This window comes from Hemiscyllium ocellatum, chromosome 14 (genome assembly GCF_020745735.1).
Source record: "Hemiscyllium ocellatum isolate sHemOce1 chromosome 14, sHemOce1.pat.X.cur, whole genome shotgun sequence".
Lineage (NCBI taxonomy): Eukaryota > Metazoa > Chordata > Chondrichthyes > Orectolobiformes > Hemiscylliidae > Hemiscyllium > Hemiscyllium ocellatum.
In genome coordinates this window covers 35,137,275-35,161,396 of record NC_083414.1, presented here as the reverse complement: position 1 = coordinate 35,161,396, position 24,122 = coordinate 35,137,275, and the positions used below count along the sequence as shown (strand labels likewise).

The following is a 24,122-nucleotide window of genomic DNA, read 5'->3' as shown; positions in this document are numbered from 1 at the left end:
TTTCCTTGTGACTGCATTTCAAAATACATTTTGGTGGGAAGAATGAGGAAAAACTCTATGAATTAAGTGGCACAATTTTTAAAGAGGGTGCAGGGACAGAGAGATCTGGAGGTTCACTTAAACAAATTGTTGAAGGTGGCAGGACAAGCTATGAAGGATAGTGAAAAAGCATAATGGATCCTGGAGTTTAATAATATAGGCATAGAGGGCAAAAGCAAGGAAATTGTGGTAAACTGTAACAAATCACCAGTTAGGCCTCAGCTGAAGTGGTATCCTTTTCTGGACATCACATGTTAGAAAGGATATGAAGACAGTGGCGTTAAATTGGAGGGACATCAATGATGAGAGATGTCAGTGTTGTGCACACCTCCTGAGCAATGTAACCTGCATGCCTCACTATGTCGAAGCACCCTATGATCTTTATGTCCTTGTTTATTATAATCTATCCGTACTGCTGGCTAAACAAAGCTTTTCACTCTACTTAGGTACATGTGACTACAATAAATAAAATAAAAATTATGTGGAGACATCGGATTATTTTCGTCAGAGCAGGAATGTGTAAGGAAAAATTTAATAAAATATACAGAACAGAGTGTGGTTACAGAAAAGAATGCTTCTGTTAGCTGTAGGATCAATAGCCAGAGGATACAACTCTGAAGTATTTGGCAAAAAAAAGTCCAAAGAGAAACGAGAACATTTTTATATAAAGCAGGCTGATACGATCCTGAACACAATGCTAGAAAGGCTGGTGGAAGCACATTCAATAGTTACCTTCAAATTGAATGAGCACTTGAATAGCTCCACTTCACAGGGTTACGGGGCAACACCACATGACAAAAGATAGCAGAGATCCTGTGTACGTTACCAAATATCCATGAAGTCAGTAACCTGGGGCTTTGCTCACAAAGATAATGGTTCCAACACAAACAGACTGACCATCTCTTCAAGATTGCATAATCAGGTAACTTACATAACTGTGCATATCTCAATGAAGTGGCGTGCCAGTGACTGGTAAAGATTACGCTGACCATTGTGCACCATGGAGTTTATTGCCAGAGAGGGCAAAAGATAGATCTAGTATGGAATTTTATTTCTGAGACTTGGGAACAAACCCTCTTGCACTCTTTTTCCAACAATATCCTGTGCTGCTTGAGTTACTTCACCTCAGTTAGCTATCTAACGAGTCAAGTATTTTAGAGTTGAGTGGCTGCCCAATCTAGTGTCTTTGTACAGCTTACCATTGACATTAACTTTGCTGTGACACTGTGTCTAATTGTGCATGCCATTTGACATGTTTGTGTATGTTAGGATTTTACACTTTCTTAGTGGGTTCTCTAGTCATTGTGGAGGGTTTCATCTAAATCAACAATGATGGAAATAAGTTTGCCTGGTGACAAGGATCCAGTGGGAGAATGGGAAAGGCTGCACCATTCAGTGGGGAGCTGAAATGGACATACCTTCTGTATCCTAAATGACCCTGACTATGGCAAGTGGCTGGAAATGTGAGCTGGGATGTCTAAAACTCAGGCAAGTAGATATAGTAGATAGCCAACAGCATTTCCCCATGGTAGGGGAGTGTAAAACTAGAGTGCAGGGGTTTAGGTGAGAGGGAGAGATACAATAGGGTCTAGAGGGGCAGTGTTTTCATACAGAGGGTGGTAGTGTCTGGATTGGGTTGCCAGAGGTAGTGGTGGAGGCAGAGTACAATTTTGTCATTTAAGAAACATTGGGATGGGTACACGGATAGGATAGGTATGGAGGGATATGGATCAAACACAGGCAAATGGGACTAGATTAATTATGAAAACTGGGCAGCATGGCAAGTTGGACCAAAGTGCCTGTTTCCCTGCTGGAGACCTGTATGACTGTATGTAATTGTGAAACCTTTTAAGATTGAAGAACTGAGAGCTACACAGAGGGAGAATAGAGAGGCATGTGCTAATTTCACAGGTTGAATACAATGTCTTAGAAAGAAGAATACAGAGAATGGAAAGAAAGATTGAAATAAGAGAGAAGGGAAGCAGAAAGAAAAAAATTAAAAGAAAATTGCATTTGGCATTTAGAAAATCTCTATCAATAGTTAATATCTAAAAGAATGTGACTTCACATTATTAATAATTTATTTTCAGTGCCTTAGAGTAATGGTAAGATCCCAGGGAGTGTTGCTGAATAAAGAGACCTTGGAGTGCAGGTTTATAGCTCCTTGAAAGTGGAGTCGCAAGTAGATAGGATAGTGAAGGCGTTTGGTATGCCTTCCTTTATTGGTCAAAGTATTGAGTATAGGAGTTGGGAGGTCATGTTGCGACTGTGCAGGACATTGGTTAGGCCACTGTTGGAATATTGCGTGCAATTCTGGTCTCCTTCCTGTCGGAGATGTTGTGAAACTTGAAAGGGTTCAGAAAAGACGCTGAACAGGCTGGGGCTGTTTTCCTGGAGCATCGGAGGTTGAGGGGTGACCTTATAGTGGTTTACAAAATTATGAGGGGCATGGATAGGATAAATAGGCAAAGTCTTTTCCCTGGGGTCGGGGAGTCCAAAACTAGAGGGCATAGGTTTAGGGTGAGAGGAGTAAGATATAAAAGAGATCTAAGGGGCAACTTTTTCACACAGAGGGTGGTATGTATTTGGAATGAGCTGCCTAAGGATGTGGTGGAGGCTGGTACAATTGCAACATTTAAGAGGCATTTGGATGGGTATATGAATAGGAAGGGTTTGGAGGGATATGGGCCGGGTGCTGGCAGGTGGGATTAGATTGGGTTGGGATGTCTGGTTGGCAAGGACAGGTTGGACTGAAGGGTCTGTTTCCATGCTGTACATCTCTATGACTCTATGCTTCTAAGAATTTCCCTACAACTGAGGTTATACTGACGGGCCCATAGTTTCTGGTTTATCCTTTGCTCCCTTCTTGAACAATAAAAGTACACTGGCTAACCCCACTCCACTGCCTCCTCTCTTGTGGTCAGAAGGAAATTGAAAATTCTTGCCAGCACCAATGTTATTTCCTCTCTTACCTCACTGAAACTATTTGCTACATTTCATTCAGCCCAAGAGGTTTATCTACATGTAAGCCTGCCAGACCACACAGAGCCTCCCCGCTGTCTCAGCTAATTTTTTAATGTATATCAGTCCTTCTTGATGATTTCTTTATCCACATTGTGTTAGTGCTCACTAGTGAGAGAGACAATGTATTCATTTAGAACGGTACCTGTGTCCTCTGGCTCCACAAACAAATTACCACTGTGGTCCTTGATGGGCCCTAGTCTTTCCCTTTTACCTCATGTACTTGTAAAATAACTTGAATTTTTCTTTACTTTTCTTGCCACTATTCTTATATGCCCCCTTTTCGCTCCCCTGAATTTCCTTTTTAGGTTTCCCCTTGCACATTCTTGTACTCCTCTAGGGGCGTCTACTCATTTGAGCTCTCAGTATCTGCCACCGCGTCTCTTTTTCGCCTTATCTGATCTCATGTATTCCTTGATGTCCAGGGCTCACAAGATTTGTTGGTCCCACCCTTTGTCTTCATTGAAAGATGTTGACCCTGTACTCTCTGTATTTTCTTCTTGAATGCAAGCCCCCGATGACATAGATTTCCTAAAAGTATGCACTTCCAGTTCATTCTATCCAAATCATACCTGATCTTATTAAAATGAGCCTCCTCAGTTTAGAACTTTAATTTCAGGTACATCCTTGTCCTTTTCCACAGATCAGAGTTCAATCCCCAAATTGTACTAGCTAATCAAGCTTGCCTAGGGCAGCAGTTTTTCACAACAATCAGCCTTTGTATCCTTGCACAAGAAGAATCTGATAACATGCTGTTTACCCTGGAGAGTCGGAGGCTGAAGGATGACATTATAGAGGTTTATAAAACCATGAGGGGCATGGATAGGATAAATAAACAAAGGATGGGAGAGTCAAGAACTAGAGGGCATAGGTTTAGGGTGAGCGGGGAAAGATATAAAAGAGACATAAGGGGCAACTTTTTCACACAGAGGGTGGTACATGTATAGAAGAGCTGCCAGAGGAAGTGGTGGACGTTAGTACGATTGCAATATTTAGATTAGATTAGATTACTTACAGTGTGGAAACAGGTCCTTCAGCCCAACAAGTCCATACCGACCCGCTGAAGCATCTGGATGGGTATATGAATAGGAAGAGTTTGGAGGGATATGGTTGGGTGCTGGCAGATGGCAGGTGCTGGCAGATTGGGTTGGGATATCTGGTCAGCATGGATGAATTAGACCGAAGGGTCTGTTTCCATGCTGCACATTTCTATGACTCTATAATTCTAATCAACACCCAAGATTGATTTAATTCCACCCTTGTTGTGGGAAAGATTTTGAATGGAAGTTTAAGATACACACTGCTCAAATTCATTCTTCATTGACTGTGTACAACAGATACCCAATTTAAATTTGCACCTTGTGCTAGCTGAAACATAGGTTCTGGTTCAAGTCTTAATTTAGGGCTCTAGTATAAAAATCAAGGTTAACACACCAGTACAGTTCTGAGGCAACAATGCACAGAAGAGTCATTTTGTGAAATACTAAACCAAGGCCCTATCTGTCTCTTTGGATGCTTGTGAGAAATGCTAGAAAACAGCAAATGTTAAAGTAATTGTCAAAACAACAAGCAATTACATTTTTAAAAAAACCTTTAAACTGATGCCACTGATGTTGCTGTGAGATGCATGTGATTCTATCAGACCCTGTATCTGTAAAGTTCTTAGGTACTTCAAACCAAACAACCCTACAAAGTATTGCTCATCAATATCGGGGCTAGTGTTCAATCTTGAAGAATTGCTCTTCAAAATAATCCAATAAGCTCCAATATAGTTGTATTCACAAAATTATGTATTTTATCCTATGTCCCAGGTTTTTCCATTATGCTCTTAAGGTTTCAGAAGAATAGGCCTACCAAGAGAGTGGTGCTGGCAACTTTCACTCTAGATCTGATGAAACCTTGGCTTCATGTCATTTTAGATTACTGAAGTAGGCGAGGTAGTATAAAACACAGTATTACAATGCCAATCACCAAGTGGCTCAGAAATACCACCATTGATCAAGCCGGCCCATTCTTGAAGAACACAGTTGGAAAAGTGAAGAAATCAATACAATGAAGTAGCAATGTGTTTTTGTGCTCACTGAGCGGCAGACACGATAGCCTATGGACAGTAGTAAACAGATTATAACTCAAGATAAAGTCTAATGTTCACAGTGACTAAATTCTCCACTACAGCATTAAATTGGACAGATTAAGAAAAGATGTAATAGCCCAAATTGCCTAACCATGAGTTGCTGAGGACCAACAGCAACAGTACTATATATCAAACATATAATCTTATGGTATAGCATTTATTCCATTATCACCATTATTGAGTTAAGTAGCCAATTCAAGTCAATTTGTATACAGAATAAGGTTGTGCAGGGAAGGAATACCAAGTGTACCCACAGATTAAGGTATTTCCCTACTGCACGAGGCTACCAATTTTACAAATATAAAAACAGAATATGGAAGACAACATGAAGGAGGTACCAAACCCAAATGAGCAGTTTACATATGAATTCCAGAACATTGGTAAAGAACTTGACAAAGGAAGCAATAAATTAAGCTGCTCACAGATGTGGACAATACTTACTTTTTCCCATCAAAGGAAGTGATTTGAAAGCAGTATCTTCGATCCTCACAATCCACAGCCATAACAGTACAGTTGTCCAAGTCCATGACAAGACCTCCTGCAACATCCCCTCGAGCTTGACGCATCAGGTTTCCACCCTGGGTAAAGTAGTAATGCCTTTCCCAGGTAGATGATACTAATCTGGTTTTACTAGAATCCAAATAAACACAGTTTTACATTTAAGACTATCTTTTGCATTTTTCTAACAGTTCATATGACATTGCATTGCAAGTTAATCTGTAATAGTGGCAATCAACTTCACAATGATCATTTCTTGGGCTGAAAACTTCAATGAACTACAGCTGTTCCACCTCTAATTATTTCCGAAATTAATATTTTAAAAAACCACCCCAAATGAAATAATGCTAAAAGTATTTGCTACCTAAAATACCTTAATTAGTGCTCAGAATTAGATATAACAAAACAAGTAGCTTTAGCATAATATAAAGGATTTAAAACCACTTTTAAAAAATGCTAGCAAGAGCATGTTGGCATGTTGGCTTTCAAGAAGAATGTGGAGAAAAATCTGACAATCAAGAAAATAATAATTTGGTTCATCAAAAATTATCTGAAGATCTTTAAAATGGGTCTGCTTGGCACAGCACCTTAGATAATGGAATCCGGGTTTGAACTCAATGCGCAGAATAAGTGTCTCTGCTCGTTACTGTAAGTTTTTATGTGAAATAGGACTAAGGTCCCTTAATTCAGTATTCAATGGGCTTATATTTTAGCAATCTTCGGCAACCTCAAACCAAAATGACTAGTTGATAAAACTAAAGTGGATAATCACATTCAAGTATTAAAGAACGTTCTGAGTGATGAATTAAGATACAGGTCATTCTGCTGCAACGTGCATTTCATTAACAGGAATTCACTATAACATGATTGAAGAATTGGGGATACTGTTTCTCAAGCACGAACTTTGAAAGCATATATTGGTTAAAATAGTGCTGCTATTACGCGATTTTCTTATAACACGGGATTGCACAAGAATAGGGGGCATCTACAATATCATTTATAGTATCTGTTGCTCCCGATGCGGTCTCCTCTACATTGGAGAGACTGGACGCCTCCTAGCAGAGCGCTTTAGGGAACATCTCTGGGACACCCGCACCAATCAACCACACCGCCCTGTGGTCCAACATTTCAACTCTCCCTCCCACTCTGCCGAGGACATGGAGGTCCTGGGCCTCCTTCACCGCCACTCCCTCACCACCAGACGACTGGAGGAAGAACGCCTCATCTTCTGCCTCGGAACACTTCAACCCCAGGGCATCAATGTGGACTTCAACAGTTTCCTCATTTCCCTTTTCCCCACCTCACCCCAGTTCCAAACTTCCAGTTCAGCACTGTCCCCTTGACTTGTCCTACCTGCCTATCTTCTTTTCCACCTATCTACTCCACCATCCCCCCGACCTATCACCTTCATCCCCTCCCCCACTCACCTATTGTACTCTATGCTACTTTCTCCCCACCCCCACCCTCCTCTCACTTATCTCTCCACCCTTCAGGCTCTCTGCCTGTATTCCTGACGAAGGGTTTTTGCCCGAAATGTCAATTTTATTGCTCCTCAGATGCTGCCTGAAGTGCTGTGCTTTTCCAGCACCACTCTAATCTAGACTCTGGTTTCCAGCATCTGCAGTCATTGTTTTTAACTGGAATCTATGACATTATAACAGAACTGACTGTACATTATGGAGACCAAGTTCAATTCTCTATGTTACTATGTTATGCCTAATCAAGTGCTTTGTGCAAAAGCATAGTATGTGTTCTATTCCTCACAATGTAACACACGGAGAACAGATTACAACATTCAAATTCAATGAACGCATTCATCCATGAAAGATAGGACTAACACCATCAAAAATGATAAACTGCATAATGGGGATGCATTTAGGGATGTGCGAGAACAATGAGAAGAAACATCGAAAGTGGAGACTCAAGGAGATTACATGCAGTGAAAGGTAAAATGTAAATAAGTGGGGGGTACACACAGGTAAAGTGAATTGTGACAGGCATAGGTAAAGTGGATTATCAAGTCTTTTTCCCAGAGTGGAAATGTCACAGGGGCATAGGTTTAAAGAATGAGAGGGAAAGTTTAGAAGGAAATGTTTGAAGAAAGTTTCTCTTTACAAAGGTGGTAGGGGAAGTGGTAGAAGCAAATATAACAGCAACATTTAAGAAGCATTTGAAAAATATATAAACAGACAGGGAGGTGGACCATATGTTGGCAGACTGGATTAGTTCAAAACGCCAATATGATTCGGCCAAAGGGCCTCTTCCTGTGCTGTATCGTTCTAAATTAACAAAACGCAAAGGACTTAGAATACCTGACCAAATAAAAACAGAATCAACAACTATTTAGGAATAAAGGTTACTGTTGAAAAATATATACTGTAAATAACTTAAAAGTTAAATATGACTTGCAGACTCAAGGAAAAAGCAAGAAAGAAAAAGCCCTGGCACAAAATCTATGAGTAAAATGGCTGTTTTTATGTTTTTCTACGGTTCAAAGTTATTTTCACCGGGACAAAGATTTGCTTCCTGGAAATATCAATACCTTCTGTTTGCTTAAAATGAAGTCACCTCCGTTCAACTTGCTACCCATGAAATGGGCATAGTTTCTTACTGTAATTTCACATCATGTATATGGATAATAACTTCACACATTGCAATCAATGATATTTGACAATCTAAGGAAACATTTCCATGACAATGCTTGACCCTTACTTTCTTGTATTCATGTAACCAGTTTTTCTGGTTAGATTTCTGTTGATATTGAATATTTTGGTATCTGGATCAGGTAGATACAATGAATCACTGGCTACTTCCAGATCCTGAATGGTCTGATGCATTGTTTCCACTTCAGTCTCCATTTCCCTACGGACACTAGAACATAGACAAATAAGCTGATATTATTGTTTCAGTAATATTTTAACCATTGGTGTTTTAACCTAATACTATCAAATATCACTTATTAAAATGATATGCAATAATTCATATATCACGTTACTATTTATAGTAGTCCTATCTGAAATAAAACCCAGGGCACCACACAAATCAAATTTTACCTTAGATTAGGATTCAGTTCTGTATGTCAAGATAATTGCTACAAGTTTTCTGGAAAGAAATTGCTCAGCCATGTTTCAAATGTGGAATTATCTGAATCAGATAGCACTACAAATATCCAGATGCAGTTACTTTTTCCAGATCCAGGGAAAGCAAAATTGGGTTTTCCTCTTTCTCTGTGCCTCGTTGGTGTATGAAGGACATCAACAGACTATTAATGCATATACCTTAATAGTGTTTTTGAAAGTCAAGATAATTGTTGTGGTTCTGTTCGCCGAGCTGGGAGTTTTTTGTTGCAAACGTTTCGTCCCCTTTCTAGGTGACATCCTCAGTGCTTTGGAGCCTCCCGTGAAGCGCTTCTGTGATGTTTCCTCTGGCATTTATAGTGGCTTGTCTCTGCCACTTCCAGTTATCAGTTGCTGTCCGCTGCAGTGGCCGATATATTGGGTCCAGGTCGATGTGTTTGTTGATAGAATCTGTGGATGATTGCCATGGCACTCTATCAACAAACACATCGACCTGGACCCAATAATCCGGCCACTGCAGCGGACAGCAACTGACAACCAGAAGCGGCAGAGACAAGCCACTATAAATGCTGGAGGAAACATCACAGAAGCGCTTCACAGGAGGCTCCCAAGCACTGAGGATGTCACCTAGAAAGGGGACGCAACGTTTGCAACAAAAAACTCCCAGCTCGGCGAACAGAACCACAACAATGAGCATCTGAGCTATAAATCTTCTCCCAAACTTTGAAGTCAAGATAATCACAATCTAGACCAATCCACAAATGGGTCATTGACCAGTGAACCACAGTTGACAGAATAGATCAATGATCTCAGTGCAGTATTAATCAGCATTGCCAATTTAATTTTTATTCAATCATGGGCATCTTCAGCTAGGCCAGTATTTATTGTCCATCCTGAATTGTCCAGAGAGCAGTTAAGAGTCAGCCATATTGCTGTGGGTCTGGGATTATATGTGAGCCAGTCCAGGTAACATTAGTGAACCAGACGGGCTCTTCCCCAATTGGCACTGGATTCATAGTCATTTTTAGAATCATCGTCATTCCAGATTTTTACTGAATTCAAATTCCAACATCCATCGTACCTGGAATTCTGGATTAGCAACTCAGTGATAACACCACTAAGCCGCTGTCTCCCCTGACTACAAATTTTATCCTTTCATTCTTATTTTCATACGGCAAACACAAAGCTGAATTAATATAACCCCTTTTTTATTAACTTAAATAGAACTTTAATTATCTGCTGGAAAGGATAAAGAAAATATTAAAGATTGATTGAGTTGAAGGAGGAGTATGACTTGTAACGAGAGCAATTATAAAATTAATTTTAACTTACCCCTGCACACTGGCACCAATATTTGTCAGAAATTCTTCCAACTGTTGAGCCATGTGTTCAGAACCCATCTTAAAGAAGTTTATCTGAAATACACAAATTATTAGTATGCTTGTGGAAAACACTCCAGACATAGATTTGTATTTTTTTCATTCATTCATGAGAATGCAGCTCTGGCTGACTGGGCCAGCATTTTTACCTGCATACCCCATTGCCTTTGTAAAAATGGTGGTAAGCTGCTTTCTTGAACCGCACTGGTTCATTTGGTCAAGATACACCCGAAATGTTGTTGGTGAGTAAGGGGTAAGGGTTGGGGACGTAAAGTGTAAGGGCTTTGACCCAACATCACTGAAGAAACAGCAACACACTTCCAAGTCAGAACAGTGGGTGGCCTTAAGAGGACATTGCAGGTGATGGGATTTTCATGTTCTCTGCCCTTCTTCTGGATGGTAATGATTGTGGGTTTGGAAAGTACTGAATCATGGTGAATTTCTGCAATGCATCTTGTAAATGGTGCGGACTGCTGTGACTGAGCATCAATAGTGGAGGAGTGAATGTTTGTGGTTTGCAGCGCTAATCAAACAGCCTGCTCTGCCCTGGATTTCTTGAGTGTTGTTGGAGCAGCACTCATCCTGACAAATGGATCAATTACACTGCACTTCAGACTTGTGTCTTGTACAGACTGAACAGTTTCTACAGAATTCATAGTCTCTGACCTGCTCCTACAAGGCTAGGCCAGTTCAGTTTCTGGTCAACGGTAACCTGACTGGTGGGAGATTTGGTGATACTAAAAGCATCGAGTATCAAAGGGGTGATGAATAGATCATCTCTTATTGGAGATGGTCATTGCCTGGCACTTAAGTGGCAAGTAACATTTGTGCCACAGGTCATCCCAAGCCTGCATATTGTCTAGGTCCAGATGCATCTGGACATGTACTGATTCAATATCCGAGGACTCAGGAATGATGGTGAACCTCGTGCATCCACATTTATGATCTTTTTTGATGAAGGGAAGATCATTAATTCAAGCAGCTAAAGATGGTTGGGCCTTAGATACCAACCTAAAGAACACCTGTAGAGATGTCCTGAGGCTGAGATGACTAACAAACCACTATTTCCTTTGTGATGAGACTATTTTCATTCACTCATAAGATTTGGACATCACCGGTCACACTAGTATTTATTGCTCATCTCTGACTACCTCGAGTCCAGTTTTGGTTAAGAGTCAACCACATTTCTGTGGATCTGGAATCACGTGGGGGTCAGACCTGATAAGGATGACAAATTTCCTTTGCTAAAAGGAAGTTAGTGAACCAGATGGGTTTTTCTTTAACAATGGTCACTATTAGACCATTGAATTCAATAAAGGAATCTGGAATTAAATTCCACGAACTACCATGCTGGGATTTGAACTCAAAGTCCCCAGAACATTAGCTGAGTTGCTGGATAAATACTGAATCAATAATGCCACAAAGCCACTGCCTCCCCATAAGTCCAGCCAACATAAAGTTTGCTCCCTGATTTCCATTGACGAGTTTTGATCGGGCTCCTTGATGCCACACTTGGTCAAATGTAAACTTGTTCTCGAGTGCAGTCACTCTGACTTCAATTCTAGAATTCAATTCTTTATCCATGTTTGAACCAAGGCTGTAATGAGGTCAGGAGCTGATTGAGCCTAGTGGAACCCAAACTGAGTGTCAGTAAGCAGATTATTGCATAGCAAGTGCTACTTTCACAGCACTGCTGATAAATCCCTTCCATCATTTTCCTTATGATCAACATTAGACTGATGGAGCAGTAGTTGACCAGGTTGGATTTGTCTCGCTTTTTGCATAGCGGACATACCTGGTTAATTTTCCACTTGTCATGTAGATGCCAATGTTGTGGCTATACTGGAATAGCTTGGCTAAAGACACAGAAAATTCTGGAGCACACAAGTCTCCGTATTATTGCCATTTTTTGTCAGGAACTATAGCCTTTGCGTTACCCAGTTTCTTCAGCTACTTTTTGACATCACATGTAGTAAATCCATTGGCTGGGGACCTCATGGGGTCCAGAGTCAACTTTGAAAACTCCATGATGCCCAGGGCAACTCCCCTCGATTGTCTGCAACTCTGCTGGATCTTTCCTGCTGCTGGAACAGAACATGCCAGGGGGTGGAGATAGTGTTGCCTGGGATATAGTATTTAAGTGAGAGTCTGTTGCTTGACTAGTCTGTGAGACAGCTCTCCCAATTCTGGCACCAGTGCCCAGATGTCAGTAAGGATGACCTTGGCAAGTTTCACAAAGACTTAAATCTAGCCACGAGTATTATAGTAAAATTTGTAATTTTGAGTCAGCAACTAAGGATTGCTGTTGGTACTGTAAAGGAGCTTAAACTTGTCTTATTTTATACCTAACCTCAATGCACTCAAATGTGATAGTAGGCTACAAAAGGCACAAATACTATTTTTCATTATTTTAGTGAGATATGGATAACGCTGAGAGGTCCAGCATTTGTTGCCCATCCCTAATGGTTTCTGAGGTAGTAATGGTGTCACCTCCTTGAAACCCTTCCATCAATCTCTACAGCCACAGTGCTGCTGCAAAGACTGAAGCTAATTTTCTCCTTAACTGCATTAAGAGAAACCATAGTATTTTACTTAGAAAGTTTACAACTTAAACAGAATAATTCTGAAAAGAATTTAAAACAATGTGTTGCGCCAACAGACCTGAGCTTGCATATAACCCAGGAGAGGTTCGAGCAGTGCAGTCTTTTTCTTGTACTGTAATGTGTTCAGTGCACAAAAATAGTGCATCATGGTCTGATGCTGCTTCTTTCTAGATGTGTACAGATCTTCAGTTGCCTCTAGTTTTATCTGTTTGGAAAGAAGATTTTTAAAAACTCATTTGATTTTCAAACTTTTAAAGCATTTACATAGTGCAAATTGAATTCTATTAACCATGCTATTTCGATTGCACTACAGTCAGTATGGTCAGGCTTCACCAACTATACTATCCTCTTTGTTGTCCAAAAAATATGAAAAGGGCCTGCTATAAATAATGCAGCAAAGAAAAGTATGCTTTCTTTCTTTAAGAAACTGAAAACCAAAGATAGTGCTCAAACCTTATCATTTTCCTTCCGCTTGGATAGTCTACTGTATTTGTTAATAGCCATGTCAAGATCTGTAGAACAAACAAACAAATCAATATATATTGGTTTCAAATGTTTAGTTACATTTAAACCCAATAAATTGGCTTTTTAAAAAAAGTTAAAGTCTCGTACTGTTTAATGTTTCAATCAAGAATTACATTATATATAGGGAAACCTCGATTATCCGAATTTCGGATTATCTGAACAAGATTTCAAGGTCCCGATGCTTGGGTAAACTGTGTTATCCAAACATTTGATTATCCAAACAAAATACTCCCCACCAGTGTTGTTCGGATAATTGAGGTTGCCCTGCAACAAAGACCTATAGTGACACCAGGATGATCAACCATCCTGATTTTTCTGGGATTGTCCAAAAATTTGATTTTCCTAGAATCCAATTTGTTCCAGATTATTCCAACAGTGATTGAGAACTATGCTTAGAATGTCAATCACCTTGAAAGGAGTCACTCTACATAAAGTACAAAATTCCCATCAACTTGCGATATAAACATTATTGAAATATTACAAAGAAAACATTATTTAATGGGCTCTCAATCAAGAAGTTTGAATCACTTATTGAACTGAAGTCGAGCAGTCCACTGGTGAGTTAACACAAAAATTGGTCTAACTTGGATGATAAAACTTGCTAGAAATTAAAGCTATACCAAAACATGGAAAATTGGAGCAAGAATAGGTAATATAGCCCTTCAGGCCTGCTCTGTCATTGAAATGATCATGGCTAATGATCAAACACATTCCTCTGTTCCTGCGTTTTCCCCCCATACCTATGCCTAACTCCTTCTTGAATATATTTAATGTTTTGGCTGCAACCGCTCAACGGGGCAGATAATTTCACACAGTCATCATTCTCTGGGTGAAGAAATTCCTCATCTCTGTCCTAAATGGCCTATCCCATATCCTCAAACTGTGAGCCCTGGTTTTTTACACCCAGTCATCGGAAACATCATTCCTACATTTCCATGATCCAATCCTGTTAGGATTTTTTTTAGGTTTCTAGGAGATTCCTGTTATTCTTCTCAATTCCAGTGAATATAGGAGACAGTGAGGTCTGCAGGTGCTGAAAATCAGAGTTGAGAGGGTGTTGCTGGAAAAACACAGCAAGTCAGGCAGCATCTGAGGAGCAGGAAAATCTACGTTCTGGCTGGAGCCCTTCATCAGGAATGAGGCTGGAAAGATAAATGGGAGGGGGATGGGGCTGGGGAGAAGGTAGCTGATCCATTGATTGGATTCTCAGCTTCCTTCTCCTCAGCCTCACCACTCCCCCTCCCATTTACCTCTCCACTCAGAGGCTCCAGCCTCATTCCTGATGAAGAGCTCTGGCCTGAGACTTCGATTTTCCTGCTCCTCGGATGCTGCCTGACCTGCTGTGCTTTTCCAGCAACACAATCTCAACTCCAGTGAATATAGTCCTAACCAACCCCACCTCTCTTCCAAGTTCAATCCTGCCTAGGAATCAATTGGTACATCTCTATTGCACTCCACCCATAGCAAGAACATCCCTCCTCAGAGATCAAAACTGCACATATTGCTCAAGGTGTGGTCCCATTACTACTGCTACTCTGTTCATACCCTCTCACAATGAAAGCCAACATACCACTTCATTTCTCCATTGCCTGCTGCACCTGCATGTTTACTTTTAGTGACTGGTGTATGAGCATACCCAGATTTCATTGCAAACCCCTCTTCCCGATTTATCATTCAGAGCAAATCACATACCTATCTACATTACACTCCATGTGCCATGCATCTAACCACTCAAGTAATTTGTCCAAATCACACTGAAGCAGTTCTGCAGCCTCCTCAGAGGTCAATTAGATTAGATTAGATTTGATTCCCTACAGTATGGAAACAGGCCCCTCACCCCAACAAGTCCACACCGACCCTCCGAACAGTAACCCACCCAGACCCATTCCCCTACCTTGTATTTGCCCCTGACTAATGCACCTAACATTTTGGGCAATTTAGCCTGGCCAATTCACCTAACCTGCACATCTTTGGACTGTGGGAGGAAACTGGAGCATGATAGCAGATACTATTGGTCATCTTTCAAGATTCGACAGACTGTGGAACATCTTTTATGATTTGGAGGGTGGCTAATATAACCCCACTATTTGGAAAAAAAAGGAGGCAGAGACAAATCAGGGAATTATAGACTAGTTAGCCTGATATCATTAGTGGGAAAAATGCTAGAACCAAATAGTGACAGGATCTGACAGAGTCAGCATGGATTTAGGAGGGGGAAAACGATATATGACAAATCTAGTGGAATTTTTGAGGATGTATCTGGTAGAGCTGCTAGAGGGAAACTGGATGCGGTTTACTTGGACTTCCAGAAGGCTTCTGATAAGTGCCATGTAAAAGGTTAACATGTAAAATTAAAGGATTAGGTAACACACTGATAAGGATAGAGGGCTGGTTAACAGACAGGAAACAAAAACTACATCTTTTTTGCCTCAAGTAGCAGGAAGTCACTAGTGGTGTATACGCGGATCAATGCTTGGGATCTCAGATATTCACAGTATATATTAATGATTTAGATCAGAGGACTAGAAAATATCTCCAAGTTTACAGACAACACATGACTGGTCAGGAGCTCCATAAAGTATAGAATAAAATAAAATAAAACAGAAATTTATTGTCACATGTAGTTTTCCATGAAAAATACAGTGAAAAGTTTAATAAAATCACCCCACCACAGCACCTACATCAATGACATAAGTCATACATAACAATGAAAAATAAGTAAAATTAAGACAAAGTTAATCACAGTTCAGTAAATGGCTCCTGGGTTCAGGCAAAGTCGATTAAGGAACGATGGAATACCCTTAAGCAGCAACCGGGACAAGACTGCCATCCCAGGACAGATTCCCATACCAGTACAAGACCGCCATGTCAAGCTGCTGGAATACTAGGCCGGAAGCCTCTGCTAAAGAAGATTGTCATGCTAGGCTGAGACCGCCACTCCTGGATGAGCTGGAAACCGAAGAAGACTTCCACACGGAGTCAAGACCACCATATTGGGATGGGTTTGTGACTTCACTTTCTTCACTTCTTCCATTCTAGTTTCCCCCTCTTATTCAATTCTTTTGTCCACCTTTACTGAAATCTAAGCAGTTCAAAAATGTGGTGCTGGTAAAGCACAGCTAGCCAGATTGCATCCGAGGTAAAAGGAGAGTCAACATTTTGAGCATAAGCACTTCATCAGGAAATGGGCGGGTTGCCCACGGGGACTGAGACATAAATGGGAGAGGGATGGGGCTAGGGAGGTAGCTAGGAATGTGATAGGTAGATGAAGATTGAGGGGGGGGGGGGGGGGGGTGAGATAGTGATAGGTCTGAGCAGAGGGTGAAGCAGATAGGTGGGAAGGAAGATGGACGTAGGACAGTTCAAGAGGGTGGTGCTGAGTTGGATCTGGGATAAGGTCGGGGAAGGGGTGATGAGGAAACTGATGAAATCGACATTGATCCCATGTGGTTGGACAGTCCCAAGGCGGAAGACAAGGCTTTTTCCTCTAAGCATTCGATGGCTAGAATTTGACAGTGGAGCCGGCCCAGGACTTGCATGTCCTTGGCGGAGTGGGAAGGGGAGTTAAAGTATTCTGTCACAGGGCAGTGGGGTTATTTAATGCATGTGTCCCAGAGATGTTCTTTGAAACGTTCTGCAAGTTGGCATCCTGTCTCTCCAATGTAGAGGAGTTCACATTGAGAGAAACAGACACAGCAGATGACTTGAGTGAAGGTGTAGGAAAATCTCTGTTGGATGTGGAAGGATCCTTTGGGGCCTTGGATGGAGATGCGGGGAGAGGTGTGGGCGCAGGTCACCTTCCATCCTGACCTCAAGTTCACCTGGATCATCTCAGACACCTCCCTCCCTTTCCTGGATATCTCTATCTTCATCTTCAGCGAATGACTCAACATGGATATCTACTTCACATCACCAAATTATCATCTCCTAGACTATACACAACCCCATCACTTTGGGGGATCTCCCACCAACAGCCTCCAATCTCAGTCTAGGAATCCCACTCCGCCCGGATCTATCTCTCACCCAAAATTCACAATCACAATCAATTCCCAAGGGACCTTGCACAGCTAGATTGCAATTATTCTTTTATGATTACACAGTTTCAGTCTAAGACGGTTTGACCTCCAGTTGGCTCCTCAACGTATTAATTCAGAAAAACATCTTGTACACGCTCCAGGAATTTCTCCTTGAAAGGTATTATTGCTGATTTAATTTTCCAATCTATATGCAGAGTATATTAGTGAACATTCTGTGATTTGTTCAGGCAAAATTAGGAGGACAGTTATCCTATAGAACACTAAAGTCTGTAACATTGTGCTGAATGTAAATTATGGAAAAAGAAAACTATATACCATGTGTGGATAGTGTGTCCCTTCACTGGGGATGTTTTTCAGTATGGGGGCATGGGAAATTGTGTGGGTAGCTCATTACCTTCCCACCTATTCCCAAACTCCTAGAGGATGGGTAGGCACTGAAAATGGCAAAAGTGAGTACTGCAGATGCTGGAATTCAGAGTCCACATTAGAGTGGTGCTGGAAAAGCAAGTCAGGTCAGGCAGCATCCGAGAAGCAGGAAAATCGTTGTTTCGGGCATAAGCCCTTCATCAGGAATGGAGGCAGGGAGTCTCCAGGGTGGAGAGATAAATGGGACAGGGGTGGGGGTGGGGGAAGGTAGCAAAGAGTACAATGGGTGGTGAGAGAGTGGCAGCGGAGGAGGCCCAGGACCTGCATGTCCTCTGTAGAGTGGGAGAGGGAGGTGAAATGTTGGGCCACGGGACGGTGGGGTTGATTGGTGCGGGTGTCCCGGAGATGGAGGCGAGGAGGCAGCTGGCCAACTAAATATAAATAAATAATTAAGGGCCAATTGAGCTTGTTAAAAACTGATAATATATTGCCTATGTCAAAAAATAGTTGGAGTTTGTAAAATGATGGGAGGAAATGTGGATCTTCGGGGCACCTTTTGTTAATTGGGGGAAAACTCCTATATTCACTACAATTTCTTCAGCTCCATCTGCTCTGGAAAAACCCATTCCCTGATCCCCACCTCTTCCTTATCCCCAAGCTTTCCAAATTCTCCACAATCCAACAGCCTAGGCATACCTCACTCCATGATTTACATTTTCTTCCCTGTGAGCCTGTCTATAGTATCAGTATCAGCAACAGCCACTATTTAAGTCATGTACTGTTGTACTGTCAGACTTGCTGGCCAATCATATTGCTTGGTCACTCTTGAAAACCCCTCCTCAGAGATGTCCCAGAACTGGGCACATGGGTAGCATGATGGCAGTGGTGAGCATTACTACCTCATAGTGCCAGGATCCCAAATTTGATTCCACCCTCTGGCAACTGTCTGTGTGGAATTTGCACATTCTCCCCCTTTCTGTGTTGGTTTCCTCTGGTTGCTCCAGTTTCTTCCCACAGTCCAAAGATGAGCAGGTTAGGTGGATTAGCCATGAGAAATGAAGAGTTAGAGACATAGGGTAGGGAGGTGGGTGTGGGTAAGATGCTCTTTGGAGGGTTGGTGTGGACTCATTGGGCCGATGACCTGCTTCCATACTGTAGGGATTCTATGAATCCATGAATTATATAACATAGCCTGGCCACAGCACTTTGCTTCTGCTGGCTAATTTCCATATTTTTCTAATTTAAATATTGATAAATGAAATTAAACTCACCATTACTTGCTATAGCAAATACTTCATTTAGAGTTAGCATTTCTGAAAATAAATGAAAAATATTATTGAAAAAAACAGCTTACAAATTTGACTAATATTTTTGCTATCACATTTAATACTGTCAGCAGAATTTTATGGTAACACCCTTTTTTAAATTACAAAAATTTCAGGCTGCATACTTAAATAGGAGAGTATTCAGTGCATAGGGAGATTGCAGTATTGTTGGACGTAACATCTTTTAGAGACGATATTAAAATGAAGTCCACCTTCCTGATTGTCTTGGTCTTGCCAAGGTTTGCCACTCAAACAAATACCACTACAATAGATCAACTGATTATTCATCTGATTGCTATTTGTAGGCCATTGCTATGTGAAAACTTCAGACCTTGATTAAGTTAAAGTATACTTAAAATAATTGACTTTTTTTGAGGTTACTTAAAAGGCAAGGAAGATTTCATATAAATGTTTTGACTAGTTTCCCCCCTTTGTTTCCACTTAAGTCTTTCATCTAAGCACATAATTGATCATCGAACCCAAAATATACCTAATGCACAGAGAAATGTGCCTTTTTAAAACATTTGCAAGTTGGTAGTTTTTAGACATAACTATTCTAGGATTTGGAGATGCAATTAAATTATATTAAATACACTAAGTGCAATTTTCATACCTTTTAAATCCTTCTCCTTAAACTGTGTAATGGGAAACATCATGGCATCAGCTAACTGCGTCGAAAGTACAGCATGGCAGGAGCTGAGCTAAAAGACAACAAGGCATTTCATTCTCTAATAAAAAATAAAAGAATCTGAAGAATCTTAAGGTTTCTGTTGTCTTTCATATTTGCAGACTTCTTAAATAATACAAAAGTAATAAGGACCTGGGGATATCTTAACTTTTGAATCCTGAAACACAATGTTTCAGTAACTTTATTCAGATACCAGCTGAGACATACAGATCTATTAACCTCTGGTCTGCACTAAATTAATTTATATCATCTGGAATGGCAGTAAAGTACAATTTGCCACAATTCGTGAAGGTGACTAGAAATAGAACTTCAATCACTGCTCTTCATCAACACATTCTTGTGCAATGTGACTGTTTGAATGATCATTAGATAAGAATAAAGTTATGCTGCAGAGTCAGACAGCAAATTGATGTAATCTACGGATCAAGCATTTAGAATAACCACTGACACGAAAATGCCCAAAGTCTGTGGAACTAAAGGAAGAATAGAAACTGGCCTGTTAAAAAGAGGGGAAAAAAGTAAAAAGTGTTGGATCCTTCCATACTATGGACAAAAATGTAATATTTCTATAAATACCTATCACTATTGTTCCAGATTTTACATGATTACGTTGAAGTAAATGTTCTTCTTATTAAATCTTGCACAGTTCTAAAATTGCAGGGTTCTACCTAAAGAGAGTTCAATATGTGTCATTTAAAGTAGGTTTATAAGAGTTCAGAAGATAAAAAGAGAAATGTTGCTGAATAGTCAATTGCACTTTTTAAAAAATCATTCATGTGATGAATATCAATGGCAGACTAGTATTTGTCACATATTCCCAATTTTCCTGTAGAAGGGGTGGTGAGCCACCTACTTGAATTGCTGAGGTCCATGTGGTGTAGGCACACGCACAATGTCATTAGGAAAAGAGCTCCAAGGTTTTTGTATAGCTTTAAGTCAGTATGGTACAGAGTTTGGAGAGGCCTTTACAGTTGGTGGCTCTTGCCCTTCTAGGCAATCATCGGTTTTAGAAAGTGCTAGTTATAGGAAAGTTGGTGCATTATTGTAAGGCACCCCATGCATGGTACACATTACAGCCACAATTCCGTTATGGAGGGAGTTATATACTTATGGAACACCCATCAAGTGGCTGTTTTTCCCTACATGTAATCTAGCTTTGTGTGTAGGTGGCAGCTCTTTCATCCTAATAAGTAAATGGTATAAATCTATGTTCTAAATCTGTCCATTGGATATAATATATTGATAGGATTCAAGCACCTCTGACATGTCTCTTTCTAAACCCTTACATGAAGTTGCAAAATTTCTAACATTTCTTTATGGAAAGTGAAAGTCAATGTTAGCAAAATCAGATATATAACTGATTAAGAGTTATTCTACTCATTAGCCATTAACATTACAGTTTGATTACTATTACCAAGATATATGAAATGTGATTGAAACAAATTAAGTTCACACTTACTTCATCTATTACTTGGGCAAATTGTTGTAGTGTGGAGGTCATGACCTCATCATCACCACCTAAGGGAAAACGCTATCAAAAGAAGTTAACAAACAAAATTTATTTATTGAAAAGCCAAACAAGTTCACTTTGGTCAAAAGCAACAAAATTTTAATCACTAGATTTTTTTCTTCACTTTATAAGTTTTATTACTATTAATATCCTAACCAAATGACTGTTACTCACATCTTAATTTTGAGCAAGAGTTGGCTATTTCACTCCACTTGACTACCCTATAAAATTATTCATAATGAAGCCAAAATCATGCTCTAGGAGAAAATGCAATTTCTGTATTTTCTCTGACCATTGCAATAAGCAGCTTTGATTTAAATAAACATCAAGGACACTTAATGCATGAAAGAATTCCATTTAATGAAATATCATGTAATTGTGAATGGGTAGGTCTAGGGTTAGGATCTTGGTGGTGATTAAAACTACATGTGAAGATGCTTTTAAAATGAGGATATACCTTTTTAAAAACATTGATTTACAAGATGTGATTTTAGATTCTCTTTACAATGTATAAAATTCTGTGCCAGCAAGTGACTTGCTCCACAGTCCTCCTTAATATCACAACATAATTAGCCTTTTAGAGCAACAGTAGTCTGGCCCTTCAACTGCTAGTTTCTCATCTTATTGTAAGAATTCATCCCAATTGAGAGACTAACAGTAATTATGTAGACAAAAGCTATGAAGATATTTTCACACACACAAAGCCATGGCAAGGATTGTCAAAGCTAAAGTCGAACTCTCATCCTCTTGCATTCTATATATACCATTCTCCAGCTAAAAGGAGAAAGGGTTTCATCAATAAATGACTATCTGTCTGATGAGCCACACTGACTAGGAAGGTTGCAAATTTTGATATTCGATTTGCACTATTTCTCTCGTGTTTTCTTTTGAGGGGAGTTTTAGAAAAGAGTAGGGCTGGGCACTGTTTAAGTAACCCAAAAACATTCTCTTGAAGATTACATACATGATAACCCACTGGGAAAGGTACAGAAATGAGATCTATGGCTGTTTTAACAATAACATAGAAACAACTTCAACAAATAGTAAGAAAAAAAATTCTGAAATGGGACAAGATGACATTGCAATTCTTAATTCTAAAGTTAAGATTTTATTGTATACAATAATGACAAAAAGGTGAGTTGGAATTAGAACTATGTGAATGTACTGGTTTCCGTTGCTTTTCACCACAACTAGAGCAATACATTTTCTACTGTAACATAGTTGAAGAGAGGCAGAAAAGAATGCAGATAAACTGCTTCACATTTATTTACTAGTTCTGAGAACACAGTCTGCTGGGAAGTGGCGATTTTCCTTTTTATTTTTATTTTTACTAGTTCGGCTATTATTGTGGCCTAGTGTGAAATTATGCAATGTACAAATTTAAAATATACCAATTTTACTGTGCAGCTAAATAATGTGCAAGTTTTTACCTCCACGAAGAGACAACAGTAAACTTCTTTTTTAAAAAATCAGTAGCTATGCAAAATAGCTAAAAATAAAATTCATCTTTCAGATGTACTGGAATATCCCAGATTCCTTGCAATTATTCATCTGATTGTTGAAAACATGAATTATTTCAAGTCGGTGCAAAATCAATGTCACAAGGTAAGAGTTTGGGATTTCAGCTAACTGCCCACAAAAACAAAATCAGGAAAATTACAATTTGATTGGTCAATGAGTAAATGCTATTCGGGAGTATATAAATAAATGAAAATTCAAGAAATGTAAAATGAATAAATAAGTTTTGAAAAGATTTATAGCTCAGGTTGAGGTTCTGGATGCGAGTTTTCTCGCGAGCTAGAAGGTTCAGTTTCAGGTGTTTCATCACCATACTAGGTAACATCAGAGTCAAGAGTGTAGTGCTGGAAAGGCACAGCAGGTCAGGCAGCATCTGAGGAGCAGGAGAATCAACATTTCGGGCATAAGCCCTTCATCAGGAAGGGCTTACGCCTGAAGCATCAATTCTCCTGCTCCTCGAATGCTACCTGACCTGCTGTGCTTTTCCAGCACTACACTCTCGATTTTGAGCTCCAGCATCTGCAATCCTCACTTTCTCCTAGGTAACATCATCAGTGAGCCTCCGGTGAGGCACTGGTGTTATGTCCCACTTTCTATTTATGTATTTAGGTTTCTTTGGGTGTTTGATGTCATTTCTGGTTCTTTTTCTCAGAGGATGGTAGATGGGGTCCAAATCGATATGTTTTTTGATAGAGTTCCAGTTGGAGTGCAATGTTCCTAGGAATTATCATGCGTGTCTCTATTTGGCTTGTCCTAGGATGAATGTGTTGTCCTAGTCAAAGTGGTGACCTTCAGCGTCTGTACGTAAGGATACTAGTGATAGTGGGTCATGTCTTTTTGTGGCTAGTTGACGTTCATGAATCTTGGTGGCCAGTTTCCTGCCTGTGGAGTGAACAGTTAGTGGGAAGTTCAAACCAGTGTCTACAGGAAAACAACACATATAAACCAAATACACAACTACAGAAGCAATCATCCCCAACAGCGACAAACAAAGCTGCATTAGGACAATACTTCATCGAGCCACCACACATTCAACACTGAGGGAACTATGAAAAGCAGAAGAAAACCACCTATACAGTGTTTTCAAGAAGAACGGATACCCAATAAACACAGTCCGCCAATTTCCCAGTAACAAACCCAAACAAAACACGCCCAAAAACCCTAGCCACTTTATCCTACATCAAAGACATCTCACAAACGACTGCCAGACTACTCAGACTCCCTAATATCACGGTAGCCCACAAGCCCACCAACACACTAAAACAGCAGCTAATGAACTTACAAGACCCTATATGGACAACAAGCAAAATGAATGTTATTTTAAAAATATCTTGCAAGGACTGTAACAAACACTACATTAGACAAACAGGCAGAAAACTGACCACCAGGATTCATGAACGTC

The 24,122-nt window shown here is 40.1% G+C and overlaps 1 protein-coding gene across 1 annotated transcript in view; it reads right to left on the bottom strand.

The window, feature by feature from the left end:
- The window catches only part of appl1 (adaptor protein, phosphotyrosine interaction, PH domain and leucine zipper containing 1), a 65,628-nt gene that overhangs the window by 27,188 nt on the left and 14,318 nt on the right, over positions 1-24,122 (bottom strand). Inside the window, exons 4-11 of the mRNA XM_060835604.1 lie at positions 21,152-21,223; positions 19,618-19,705; positions 18,951-18,992; positions 13,205-13,263; positions 12,810-12,956; positions 10,102-10,184; positions 8,405-8,563; positions 5,636-5,824 (exon numbers count right to left, since the gene is read on the bottom strand). Coding sequence (XP_060691587.1) covers positions 5,636-5,824; positions 8,405-8,563; positions 10,102-10,184; positions 12,810-12,956; positions 13,205-13,263; positions 18,951-18,992; positions 19,618-19,705; positions 21,152-21,223 — 839 coding nt within the window. The remainder of the gene's footprint in view (positions 1-5,635; positions 5,825-8,404; positions 8,564-10,101; positions 10,185-12,809; positions 12,957-13,204; positions 13,264-18,950; positions 18,993-19,617; positions 19,706-21,151; positions 21,224-24,122) is intronic.